At 52.4% G+C, this 13,985-nt stretch overlaps 1 protein-coding gene across 1 annotated transcript; it reads right to left on the minus strand.

Annotated features, from left to right (window-relative positions):
* Positions 1-8,628: 8,628 nt before the first annotated feature.
* ABHD11 (abhydrolase domain containing 11) lies at positions 8,629-12,145 on the minus strand. Its single transcript, XM_038759417.1, has 6 exons — positions 12,063-12,145; positions 10,329-10,464; positions 9,986-10,159; positions 9,523-9,693; positions 9,201-9,382; positions 8,629-8,945 (listed from the first exon to the last, which is right to left on the minus strand). Exons 1-6 carry the CDS (start codon positions 12,143-12,145, stop codon positions 8,813-8,815), a joined length of 879 nt encoding a protein of 292 aa, XP_038615345.1. The 3' UTR covers positions 8,629-8,812.
* Between the last annotated feature and the right edge of the window lie 1,840 nt (positions 12,146-13,985).

The following is a 13,985-nucleotide window of genomic DNA, read 5'->3' on the forward strand; positions in this document are numbered from 1 at the left end:
GATTAGAATCTCGATCCTCTGACCCCCAAGTCTGTGCTCTTTCCTCTAAATTGTGCTGTTTCCCTATGTATGATTCCTCTCCTCGTGGACTTTACAGTCTAGAGGGGAAGGTGGACTTTGAAATAAATACAGGTAGGGGAACTGTCAGGATATAAGAATATGCACATAAATGCTGTGGGGTGAATAGCCAGTATTTAAAGAGTTCAAATCCAAGAGCATAAATCACACAGAAGGGAGAGGGATTACTGGGGGAAAGGAGAGTTTAATTGGGGAAGGCCTCTTGGAGGAGATGTGATTTTAGGAGGATTTTGAAGGTGAGGAGTAATTCATTCATTCATTAATTCAATCGTATTTATTGAGCGCTTACTGTGTGCAGAGCATTGTACTAAGCGCTTGGGAAGTACAAGTTGGCAACATATAGAGATGGTCCCTACCCAACAGCGGGCTCACAGTTTAGACGGGGGAGACAGACAATGAAACAAAACATGTGGTTAGGTGTCAAGTCATCAGAATAAATAGAAGTAAAGCTAGATGCACATCATTGACAAAATAAATAGAATAGTAAATATGTACAAGTAAAATAAATAGAGTAATAAATCTGTATAGACATATATACAGGTGCTGTGGGGAGGGGAAGGAGTTAGGGTAGAGGGAGGGGGAGAGGAAAAAGGGGGCTCTGTCTGGGAAGGTCTCTTGGAGGAGGTGAGCTCTCAGTAGGAGTTTATTGTTATATTGGACCTTCCCAAGCGCTTAGTACACTGCTCTGCGCACAGAAAGTGCCCAATAAATGTCACTGATTAACTTCCTGCTGAGGGGCTAATGGATATAGCACAGGCTTGGGAGTCAGAAGGACTTGGGTACTAATCCTGGCTCTGCCACTTGTCTGTTGTGTGACCATGGGCAAGTCGCTTCTTCTTTCGGCCTCAGTGACCTTATCTGAAAAATGGGGATTAAGACTGCGAGCCCCATGTGGGACAGGGACTGTGTCCAACCTGATTAGTTTGTATTTACCCCAGCACTTAGTACAGTGCCCAGCACATAGTAAGTGCTTAACAGATACCATGAAATCAATCAATCAATCAGTCGTATTTATTGAGCACTTACTGTGTGCAGAGCACTGTACTAAGCGCTTGGGATGTACAAGTTGGCAACATATAGAGACAGTCCCTACCCAACAGTGGGCTCACAGTCTAGAAGTTGAAAAAAGTTGGTTCTTTGCTAGATTGCTGCAAAACAAAGAAAAGAATAATTTTCAGGAATTGATGTGAAAGCACCTTGCTGCTGATTAATCAGGACTCCCTTTTCCTTTATTTTAAAGATGAGGATGACCTGTTACCACTTTTCAGGCTTTGGGGATAATAATAATTATAATAGTAATTGTGGAATTTCTTAAGCATTCACTGCGTGCCAGGCAATGTATCTGTCCCCCGAGACTTCTAGTAAGCTAGGGCTAGGAGCTCCACAGAAACCATCCCCAGGACTATCTGGTGTGTGACATCAGACCTTATTCAGTTAAATAATCCATCTTTTTAATTTTTTTCCACCATTTCTGTCCTTGCTCCAGCGTGGCTTTCTGGCCTACCATTCCCAAGGGAGACCTACCCTGATTAGCAGTCACATTTGATCCCTTTTTGCAAAGACAGAAAAGAAAAAAAAAATCAAAGCTGTTACCTTTGCTCAACTATTATCAGCTTTCTTTCCTGCCTGAGGTGGGGCGGGAGAGAGAAAAAGTGAGAGGGGGAGGAGAGAAGGCGCCAGGAGCAACAGAGGGACACATCTACACTTTCCTGCTTTTTTTTTCCTTCAGTTCCTTATGCATGCCACATCCCTTCTTCCAGCTTTAGCTCTTCTAATTTTGTCCCTCCACAATCATGCTACTTCTTCATCCTCCTTTTCTGTGATCTGCCCTAATTTCCATCCTCTGGAGCACATTCCCATTTCCCATCGTGTGGTGTCTGAAGAGCCACAAAGGACAGTTCCCGTTTGTACAGGAAACAGCTGGAGGTGGGTTGGAGGGGAGGGGAGGAGGACGAGGGGGAAAAGAAAACGTAGCGTGGCCAGATGGTTAGAGCGCAGGCCTGAGAGTCAGAAGGACCTGGGTTCTAATTCCGCCTCTGCCACTTGTCTGCTGCCTGACCTTGGGCAAATCACTTCTCTTCTCTGTGCCTCAGTTAGCTCATCTGTAAAGTGGGGATTAAGACTGTGAGTGCTACGTGGGACAACCTGACAACCTTGTATTTACCCCAGGGCTTAGAACAGTGCTTGGCACATAGTAAACAAATACCACTGTTATTATTATTAGTCGCTCAATAAATACTATTGATTGGTTCATTTCCCAGCTCTTCCTTCATTCAATCATTCGATCGTATTTATTGAGTCCTTACTGTGTGCAGAACATTGTACTAAGCACTAGGGAGAGTACAATATAACAGTAAGAGGATACATTTCCTGCCCACAACGAGCTTCAAGGCCCTACTGAGAGCTCACCTCCTTCAGGAGGCCTTCCCAGACTGAGCCCCTTCCTTCCTCTCCCCCTCGTCCCCCTCTCCATCCCCCCCATCTTACCTCCTTCCCTTCCCCACAGCACCTGGATATATGTATATATTTATTACTCTATTTGTTTATATATTTATTTTACTTGTACATATCTATTCTATTTATTTTATTTTGTTAGTATGTTTGGTTTTGTTCTCTGTCTCCCCCTTTTAGACCATGAGCCCACTGTCAGGTAGGGACTGTCTCTATATGTTGCCAAATTGTACTTCCCAAGCGCTTAGTACAGTGCTCTGCACACAGTAAGCGCTCAAAAAATACGATTGATGATGATGATGATGAGCTTGAGTGCTTACTGCATGCAGAACATTGTACTAAGCACTTGGGAGAGTATAATATAATAGTAAGAGGATACATTCCCTGCCCACAACGAGCTTACAGTCTAGAGGGGGAGACAGATGTTAATATAAATGAATCAATTACAGATACATAGAAAAGTTCTGTGGGGCTGTAAGGGGGATGAATAAAGAGAGCAAGTCAGGACGATGCAGAAGTGAGTGGGAGAAGAGGAAAGGAGGGCTTAGGGAAGGCCTCTTGGAGGAGGTGGGCCCTCATTAAGGCCTTGAAGGGAGTGGGGGGATAAGGCTTTGCCCTGGCACTTTGGGGTGGGGGTGGGGAGTGGGCGGCTGTGTCTGGTGCCAGTGGGCCAGGATGGCTGGACATTAGCCTGGGGAGACAGAGAGAGAAAGTAGATTAGCAGTCCCTCAAAGTCTGGATCAAAGGGTACTGGATCCAAGGGCAGAATGGCTTCCAATAGTAGAAACAGCATTTACTGAGCGTCCATTTGGTGTGGTGCACTATACTGGGCACTTGGAAAGATCAGAATAATGAAAGGATACATTCCCTGCCCACCAGGAGCTTCTACTCTTAACGGGGATGATGTATGTAAAAATATCTATAACTAGAGATGTTAAAAATAAGTAAATAGACCAGACGTACATTTATGAGTGCTGAGAGGGTAAATCATTTATATGCGACGTACATTCATGAGTGCTAAGGAGAGGGTAAATCTTTTACACGTTGGAGTTTCCTGAGGGGATGACCTGGCTCAGGAGGCTGGGAAATTCATCAGGGAAAGCCTGTTGGAGGAAATGGGAAATTAAAAAGTCTTGGAACAGAGGGGAGGGGTGTGGACTGCCTGGTGTGCCAAGGGAGGGAGGGAATTCCAAACCCTAGGAACCATAATGTCTATCCCCCCCCCCCGCCCCCCAGCCGCTCTAGACTGTAAGCTCATTGTGGGGATGGAATGTATCTATTTATTGTTGTAGTCTACTCTTCCAGGAGCTTAGTACAGTGCTCTGCACACAGTAGGTGCTCGATAAATACAATTGAATGAATGAATGACAGCGGCAGGAGAGTCAGTCAGTCAATCACATTTATTGAGCATTTACTGTGGGTAGAGCACTTTAAAGTGCCAGGGAAAGATTGTGGTGTGGCTAGAAGGTTGGCTTGGGAGGAAAGGAAGCAGCAAGTTGGGGAATAGAGGAAGAGAGCAGGCAGTGGGTGGGTGTTCAAGTAGCTCAGCTTGTTTTGAAGGGGCAGGGGCGAGTTCCTGTGTCTGGCTGAGATTCACCTCTTCCAAGTGCTTTTCTCAGTGCACTGCATTCATCCACTCGTTTGTATTTATTGGGCACTTACTGGGTGCAGAGCACTGTACTAAGTGCTTGGGAGAGTACTATACAACAATAAACAGCCGCATTCCCCGCCCACAACGAACTACACCAGATGCTCAGTAAATATTGATTGATGGCTGGCTGAAAGGGAAAAGGGTAAGAACTTGGGACCCCGTTACTCTGGGGTATGGGCTATGAAGGTAACAGGAATAGACGGATCGGGAGATAAAGGCTGGGAAAGGGGTTCCTTTCAATCAATCAATCGATTGTATTTATTAGTGCTTACTGTGTGCTGAGCACTGTACTAAGCGCTTGGGGGAGTACAATGCAACAGAATTAGTGGATGCAATCCCTGCTCATAACGAGCTTACAGATCAGAGCACATAAGTGCTGGAGGGCTGAGGGAGGGGTGAATGAAGGGGACAAATCCAAATGCAAGTGTGTCCTAGAAGGTTAGTAGGAAGAAAAAGAAAAGATTAGGGAAGACCTCTTGGCAGAAATGTCACACAGTCGAGAAGTTCAGAATGTGGCATTTGAGCAGCAGAGGGGTCATCCAAAAGCTCCGGTGACTTTCCAGTGCTCGAATGCCGTGTCGGTGTGTCCAAGATCAGAGATTGAACCAAAATTTATTCATTCATTCATTCAATCGTATTTATTGAGCGCTTCCCGTGTTCAAAGCACTGTAGTGAGTGTTTGGGAGAGTACAATATAATAAGAAACAGACACATTCCTGCCCACTTCAGGGGCCCAGATACCTGCTGTCAGTATCCCCTTACTATCTGTCAGAGCCCTCTGTCGCCTTCCGAAGGTTTTTTTGTGGGGGGGCTGGGTGAGGGAGGGGTTTTTTTAGTTGTGTTCATTTAGAAACTGATTATCTGTGCCTCTGGAGACACTTGGCCCAAGTGGGACAACCTGATCACCTTGTATCCCCCCAGCGCTTAGAACAATGCTTTGCACATAGTAAGCGCTTAACAAATGCCATGATGATGATGAAATGTGCTTTTAATAAGGTTTTGAAGGCCGGGCGAGTGATTGTCTGATGGATACTAGGAGGGAGGGCATTCCAAGCTCTCCCACAGCTTGCCTCTCCCCTGGCAGAAGCTGGAGGATGCTTGGATCCTTCCTTCCTCCTCTTCACTGGCCAGGCCCCTCATTCCTGAACTCTGACCCCATCCTCCCACCAGCTGAGCAGTCAGCTCAGCCTTTTTTCCTCTGGGGAAATCTGGGCATCTCCGGGAGAGGGATGGGATTCCACCTCCCTCCTCTCGCCCTGGTACTCCTAGGCCAAGGTCGAGGTGATTTTGAAGGCTCTTGTTATTTCCATGTTGTCAGCTGCATGGCTCAGTGGAAAGAGCCCGGGCTTTGGAGTCAGTGGTCATGGGTTCAAATCCCGGCTCTGCCAGTTGTCAGCTGTGTGACCTTGGGTAAGTCACTTAACTTCTCTGTGCCTCAGTTACCTCATCTGTAAAATGGGGATTAAGACTGTGAGCCCCATGTGGGGCAACCTGATCACCTTGTATCCCCCAGCGCTTAGAACAGTGCTTTGCACATAGTAAGTGCTTAGTAAATGCCATTATTATTATTATGTAATAATTTTGTGCTAAGGACCAAGACAGATGATCAGCTATGAACCCCGTCCCACACTAAGCTCCCATTTTAGTAGGTAAGGAGAGCAGATATCTTATCCCTATTTTACAGATTAGGCAACCGAGGCCCCGGGGGGGCGAAATGACTTGCTCAAGGTCACCTGGCAGGCCCTTCCCACTAGGCCGCACTGCCCAGGAGCCTCAGCTCCTCTCCTCTTTCCAGTTCTACCTGGTCCCTAGGGTCCTGGCAGCCCCCAAGTTTGACCGGAGAGGGAGGAGGCCGGAGAGAGGCCAGGCTGGTTCTCACACCTGAACCCTGAGCTGTGAAGAGGAGAGGGGCGGGGCAGCTCTGGTTGGGAGTGTCTCAGTGACAGTAACAACAGCAACAAGAAAGGTTCCACGGATCAGTCATATCCGACTCCCACTGGCTCCCAAGGGCCCAGGCCTGCCAGCCCACTGCTGATGTTGGAGGGGTGGTCCCGCAGGAAGTGAGGACCCCTCAACCTCACCTCTGAAAGGTAAGTCCCTCCCCTGCTCAGGCTTCTCGGGGCTAAGATTTCATTCATTCATTCACTCGTATTTATTGAGTGCTTACTGCGTGCAGAGCACTGTACTAAGCACTTGGAAAGTACAATTCAGCAATAGAGACAATCCCTGCCCACCCCAAGCTTTTCCACCTCTGAATGACCAGGGCCCAAGTTAAAGCCAATGGAAGCTCGTTGTGGGCAGGGAATGTGTTTGTTTATTGTGGTATTGCACTGTTCCAAGTGCTTACTACAGTTCTCTGCGCACAGTAAGTGTTCAATAAATACGATTGAATGAATGAATGAATTCATTCATTCAATCGTATGAAGCACCCGGCTGTCTGACATGGTTTAGCCAATGACTCAGAGGTGAGAAGCGGTGCGGCCTAGTGGGAAAAGCTCGGGCCTGGGAGTTAGAGCACTGGGGCTCTAATCCGGCTCTGCCCCGAACCTGCTGCGTCACCTTGGGCAAGTCACTTCACTTCTCTGGGCTTCAGTTTCCTTATGGTAAAATGAGAAATTTCTGTTCTCCTTCCTTTGGACTGTGAGCCCTGTGTGCGACAGGCGCTATGTCCGATGTGCCTCCCAGGGCTTAGTGCGGTGATTGAAACAGAGCAAGTGCTCAACAAATACCACAGTTCTTAATTTGGGTCCTCCAGCGAATAGGGGGCTGTGGGGGGAGAGTGGTGTGTGTGTGTCTCTCTCTGAGGGGGTAAACTTGGCTTGCAGTGGAGGGTGTGGAGGTGGAGAGGAGATGGAGAAGCTGGAAACGGCAGGATCTGTTGGGAGAGCAGCCTCAGCACATTTATCCCTCCCCAGGGGGCCGGGGCCACCCCGGCTCGTGGCTGCAGCTGTGACACTCAGGCCCCGGGCTGGTCCCACCCGAGCTGGAGGAGGGCGCCCGGCTCAGGAAACCTGGGCCTGGCTCGCTGGCCTCCGCCCAGGAACCGGCAGACACTGAAAACCTGCAGCAGAGACAGGTAAAGAGCCTTTGACCTGGAACCCCCAGCCTTCCCCCTCCCGCCTTGGGTCTAGAGCAAAGGCCACGGCCTCCACAGGAGAGGCCACTTCCAGGCCTTGCCTGGGGCCCAAGCCCTCCTTGTGGCCACACCTCCGGGGCTGGAAGTCCCAGCAGCCTGGCTTCTCTGCTCCCCTGCTTCCTCAGGGCGCATCTCCCCTCTCTCTTCTCCCTTCCAGCGGGAGCTGCAGCCTGGACCAGCCCCGCAGCAGAGCTCCGAGGCGCAGAAGACAGGACCGACGCTGCAGCAGGTTACCCAGGAGCGGGACGAAGCCATAGCTAAGTAAGAGTTCGCCCTGCGGAGGGTGAGGGGAGGTGGCCTTCTGGGGCCCAATAAAAATAACTGTGGTATTTGTCAAGCGTTTACTATGTGACAGGCACTGTACTAAGTGCTAGGGTAGATTGGACACAGTCCCCGTCCCGTATGGGGCTCACAGTCTGAACCCCTGTTTTACAGATGAGGTAACTGAGGCCCAGGGATGGAAAGTGACTAGCCCAAAGCCACACAGTGGCCCAGCAAGAGCTGGGCTGGAGAGAAATGGGGAAGGCCCTAGCCCACAGCCCCAGAGCACATTACCAGACCACTCAGGCCCTGCACTCCAGGCCAGCCCTGCTGTGGGGAGTGGGTACGAAGATTTTGGGGGGAAATGGGGACACAGAAAATGGAAACAGGTGAGGGGTGGTGTTGGGCAGGGAGTGAAGGAGCCTAGGGGGGAATGAGCCCAAGGCAGCAAGGCTGAGGGGCGGGCTGCCAAGGAGACCCCTTTCTGCTAAGGAGACTTCTTTCTGTCGTGGACACTCCTTTCAACTAAGGAGATTCCTGTCCGCTGAGAAGACCCCTTTCCCCTGAGGAGACCCTGGTCCTCTGAGGAGACCTCTGTCCTCTGAGGAGACCCCGTTCCGCTGAGGAGAACGCTTTCCACTGATGGTAGGAAGCTGGCAGTGGAAGCGGAACTGGGCCTGTGCCGGATGGAGCTGCGAGCCCTGGAGGAGCAGCTGATGGAGGCTGTGCAGGAGAAGCTGGAACTGGCCCAGGAAGTGGAAGCCTGGAAGGTGGGTCTGGGGTACCGGAGGGAGAGACGGGGAGGCGTGGACCAGGGCCCCCGCCGGGCTCAGACTGCCCCAGGCCTGAGGGTCTGGACGGCCCCCACCATTCAGACCGACCGTCCCTCTCTGCAGGAGGACATGCAGCAGCTGATTGCCCAGCAGGTGCAAAACCAGCTGCTGAGGGAGCAGAGTCCGAGCGGGAGGGCCCAAGCGCCCCCCAGGACGGCCCGACAGGCCCGGACGCTCCCCCCATTCCTGCCGTGGCGGCGGTGAGGCACGGAAGGCACCAGAGCGACCGCTTTATTAAAATGTGAGAACTTGGGCCGGCGATGCCCGGGCGTGAGTGCTTGGGTAGAGGTAGAGGTAGAGTCGTGGACCCGGCTCCCATCGCTGTCCATCTTCTTGGCCCCGGGCCGGCCCCTCGACCCCTCTCTGGTCAGGGTCAGGGGCTGTTGGGAGGGGAGCGGCCCCTTACGTCAGGAAGCCTCGGATGGCAGCTATGAAGTCGCGGGGCTGGTCAGCGTGAACCCAGTGGCCGGCTCCCGCCACGGAGAGAATCTGGGCCTGGGGGAAGAGGCGCCTGATCTTGGGGTGGTGGCTAGGGCTGCAGGGCGAGCAGGAAAGGGAGAGGCAGGGGTCAGCATCAGGGCAGAAGGACACACCCTCCCCAAAGCACAGGCAGCTCTTCCCCCTGGCCAAGGAACCCGGCACCCTTTCTCCCCACCTCAAGACAAACCAGTTTTCTCCCCACAACCAGGCCGGGGCAGGGAGGAGTGGGAGGAGCACAGAGCAGCGGGGAGCAGCAGGGAAGAGCTTCAAGCCTGACCCCTTCCCCGGATACCTCCTCCGGAGGCCTCACCGGATGAATGGGGAATTGGAGCCGCCGAGGAAGAGGGTGGGGCCCGAATAGGTCCCTGGGAGTTGGGGGAAGCCCATGAGCGCATCCATGTGATGAGTCAGGGCCTCCAGGTTGACCCTCCAGACGTAGCGTCCAGCCACCTCTACGAGGTTGGTGATCAGGAACTGGCGCACGGAGACTTCCTGAGAGGGGGCAGAGTTCAACCCACCAGACCCGTCCCCCCACTGGCCGCCGCCCCCTGCCCTTCGGTTCCTTCCGCTCCAGCCTCCCCCCCCTCCGTGTCCACGCCATGCCCCTCTTTTCCTCTGGCAGGAGGGGTCACCTGAATGACGGGTTTCAGCCGCTCGTCCGCCAACTTGCGGGCCTGGGAGCGGGTCAGTTCCTTGGGGATCTGTATCGCCTGCATGGCCTCCACGAACGAGAGGAAGTCACTGACGCCGGTCGTCTCCTCCGGGCTAATGTCCACGGACACGAGGCGCTCCACCAGCTCGGGCTGAGGCCCAGAACCATGAACAGGGTTGGCTTGAGCCCCGCCTGAGGCCAGAACACCCCCCCAACCTCCCCTGGACCTGCCAGACCGCGGCCACCCCCATAGTAAGGACAAGAACCTGTCCGGTGGTGGGGAGCTGAAGGGGGCTTTGGCAGATTCCAGAATCCAACGCTCCCACCCTGACCCACCCCTTCCGAGCTGGGCTCGGCGGCTCTTGCCAGGCCGAATGCATGAGGTAAGTCGTTGTGGGACAGAGGCACGGACCCACCCAGACCCTCGGGCCGGGCCCACTCGCCTTCTGCAGTGCCAAGGTCATGGCCGTCTTGCCCCCCATGCTGTGCCCAATGAGGACACAGCGAGGGAGGCCCAACTGGGACAGGAGGGCCTGCAGGTCAGCGCTCATGGCCTCGTAGCTCATCTCCGAGCTGTGGGTGCTCTCTCCGTGATTCCGGGCATCCACTGTCAGCACCTAAGTGGGGGAAAAAGGGGCTTCTTGAGGGCCTTTACCCGGGGCACACCATATCGCGGAGGGCCTCTGCTACTCGCCCCTCTATCTTGGTCCTCTGAAGCTGCCACCGCTGACCCGCCCTGCCGCCTAACCCGTCCTCACCCATTTCCCATCTGGCACCCTAGTTCACCTTTCTGCCCGTCTGCTGCACCAGGGACTTGGCGATGGACTGGAAGTTGGTTTTACTGCCAAACAACCCGTGGAGGAAGACGAGGGGGGTTTCCTGGGTGGGTCCGTCGAACTGGGTGAAGGAGAGTGGCACCGGCCTGGCTTGGGGACGGGGTGAAAGAGAGGGCTTTGATGGGGACCAAGTCAGAGAATCAGGCAGCAGCCCAGAATCCATGAAACAGGGAGGGGGGTGGGTGCCATGGGCGATGCCATCACTGGCGATTCTGGTTCCGGTTGAGATGAATAATCATAATGATGGTATTTGCTAAGCACCTACTATGTGTCAAGCACTGTCCTAAGTGCTGGGGTAGACACAGGCAAATCGGGTCGGACACGGTGTCTGTCCCACAAGAGGTTCGCGGTCTTAACCCCCATTTTACAGATGAGGTAACTGAGTCCCAGAGAAGTGAAGCGACTTGCCCAAGGTCACACAGCAGACAAGTGGCAGAGCCGGAATTAGAACCCAGGTCCTTTTGACTCCCAGGCCTGGGCTCTAACCACTAGGCCATGCTGCTTCCATACAAGGCCACGAGTAGACTTGCTTTCGTTCATTCATTCAATCATATTTCTTGATCGCTTACTGTGTGCAGAGCACTGTACTAGCGCTTGGAAAGTACAATTTGGCAACAGATAGAGACAGTCCCTACCCTACAACAGGCTCCCAGTCTAGAAGGGGGAGACAGACAGCAAAACAGAACAGGTAGACAGGTGTCAATACCATCAAGATGAATAGAATTATAGATATATATATATACACATCATTAATAAAATAAATAGAATAATAAATATTCATTCAATCGTATTTATTGAGTGCTTACTGTGTGCAGAGCACTGTACTAAGTGCTTAATGTATGTACAAAAATAATAATAATGCATTTGTTAAGCACTTACTATGTGCCAAGTACTGTTCGAAGCACTGGGGGGATACAAGGTAATCAGGTTCTCCCACATGGGGCTCACAGTCTTAGTCCCCATTTTACAGATGAGGTAACTGAGGCCCAGAGAAGTGAAGTGACTTGCCCAAAGTCACCCAGCTGACAAGTGGCAGAGCTGGGATTAGAACCCATGACCTCTGGCTTCCAAGCCCAGGCTCTTTCCACTGAGCCACGCTGCTTCTCTAATATATAATTCTCATAATAATGTGCACATTCATATATAAACACATAATATAAATCATATAATGATTAATATTAATAATATGAATATTTACTATAAAATGCACATATATAAATACAGAGAAGCGGCGTGGCTCAGTGGAAACAGCACGGGCTTTGGAGTCAGAGGTCATGGGTTCAAGTCCCTGCTCCGCCAACTGTCAGCTGTGTGATTTTGGGTAAGTCACTTCACTTCTCTGTGCCTCAGTTCCCTCATCTGTCAAATGGGGATGAAGACTGTGAGCCCCCCGTGGGCCAACCTGATCACCTTGTAACCTCCCCAGCGCTTACAACAGCGCTTTGCACATAGTAAGCGCTTAATAAATGCCATTATTATTACGTACAAATAGACACAAGTGCTGTGGGGAGGGGAGGAGGGGCAGAGGCTAAGGGGGGACGTCATCCCCAAGGTGACGTCATCACCACCGCCTCCCTCGACGACGACGCCTGACGCAAGTAAAGCTCCCCGTCAGTGACGTCACCACCCCGCGCCCGCCCCCGGCCCCTCCCGATGACGTCATGGCGCGGCCCCCTTGCCTGACCTCGGGCGGCCGTGAGTCGAGGCGCGGGCCAGACAGAGGCTGCGCGGAGGGCGAAGCCGCCAGGCGCGGGCCCCGCGGAGCATGCTCGGCTGCGTGCGCGCGCCCGCGGCGTACTAAAGCCCCGCGGCGCGCGCTGTTCGGGCCCCGCCCCTTGGGTGCCCGCCGAGCGCGCACGCGCGCCACCCGGGCCCCGCCTCTTGGAGTCCCGCCGACCTCACTACCCGGCCCCCCCCCACCTTGGATTCCCGCCGAGCGCGCATGCGTACTACCTGGATCCCCCTCGCTGCCCGCTGAGCGCGCACGCGCGCCACCCGGGCCCCGCCTCTTGGATTCCCGTCGAGCGCGCATGCGTACTACTTGGCTCCCCCCCTTGGGTTTTTTCTCCTGGCGCGCATGCGCATTACCCGTACCCTGGAGACAGGGCTGTTGGGGCGTCTCAATTGTATTTATTCATTCATTCATTCATATTTATTGAGCGCTTACTGTGTGCAGAGCACTGTACTAAGCGCTTGGGAAGTACAAGTTGGCAACATATAGAGACGGTCCCTACCCAACAGTGGGCTCACAGGCTAGAATTGAACGCCTACTGTGTGCAGAGCCTTCATTCACATGTTTTGTTTTGTTTTGTTGTCTGTCCCCTCTTCTAGACTGTGAGCCCGTTGTTGGGTAGGGACCGTCTCTGTATGTTGCCGACTTGTACTTCCCAGGCGCTTAGTACAGTGCTCTGCACCCAGTAAGTGCTCAATAAAGATGATGGAATGAATTATTTCATATTTACTGAGCACTTACTATGTGTGAAGCGCCCGGGAGACTGCCATATGACAGACCCGTTCCCTGCCCACAACCAGCTCAAAGTCCAGAACGCTGTCCTAGAAGCAGCATGGCCTAGTGGGTAGAGCATGTGCCTGGGAATCTGAAGGTCATGAGTTCTAATTCCGGCTCTACCCCTTGTGTGCTGTGTGACCTTGGGTAAGTCACTCATCTTCCTCTGTGCTTCAGTTACCTCATCTGCAAAATGGGGATTGAGACTGAGCCCCAATTGGGACTGTGAGCCCACTGTTGGGTAGGGTCTGTCTCTATATGTTGCCAATTTGTACTTCCCAAGCGCTTAGTACAGTGATCTGCACATAGTAAGCGCTCAATAAATATGATTGATGATGATGATGACAGGGACCAACCTGATTTCCAGTGCTGTCACTGTGGATGGCACATCCACCCGGGAGTAAGAGAAGCAGTGTGGCTTAGTGGAAAGAGCCTGGGCTTGGGAGTCAGAGGTTGTGGGTTCTAATTCCGCCTCTGCCACTCGTCTGCTGTGTGACCTTGGACAAGCCACTTAACTTTTCTCTGCCTCAGTTCCCTCATCTGTAAAATGGGGATTAAAACTGTGAGCTCCCCATGGGTAAATCTGATTGCCTTGTATCTACCCCAGTGCTTAGAACAGTGTTTGGCACATAGTAAGCGCTTAACAAATACCGTCATTATTATTATTCCCATCTCACAAGCCCACAACTTTGTTGTCATCCTTCACTTTGCTCTCTCATTCACCCCACACATCCAATCCATCGCCACAAACTGCTGGTTTCACCTTCACAACATCGCCAAGATCCGCCCTTTCCTCTCCATGCAAACCACTATCACGTTAGCACAATCTCTCATTCTGTCCCAACTGGATTACTGCATCAGCCTCCTTTCTGACCTCCCATCCTCCTGTCTCTCCCCACTCCAGTCCATACTTCACTCTGCTACCTGGATGATCCTTCTACAAAAACGCTCTGGACAAATCACTCCCCTCCTCAAAAATCTCCAGTGGTTGCCTGTCAATCTCTTTATCAAACAGAAACTCCTCACTCTCGGCTTCAAAGCTCTCCATCCCCTTGCCCCCTCCTCCCTCACCTCCCTTCTTTCCTTCTCCATCCCAGCCCG

Source organism: Tachyglossus aculeatus, chromosome 17 (genome assembly GCF_015852505.1).
Source record: "Tachyglossus aculeatus isolate mTacAcu1 chromosome 17, mTacAcu1.pri, whole genome shotgun sequence".
Taxonomy (NCBI): domain Eukaryota; kingdom Metazoa; phylum Chordata; class Mammalia; order Monotremata; family Tachyglossidae; genus Tachyglossus; species Tachyglossus aculeatus.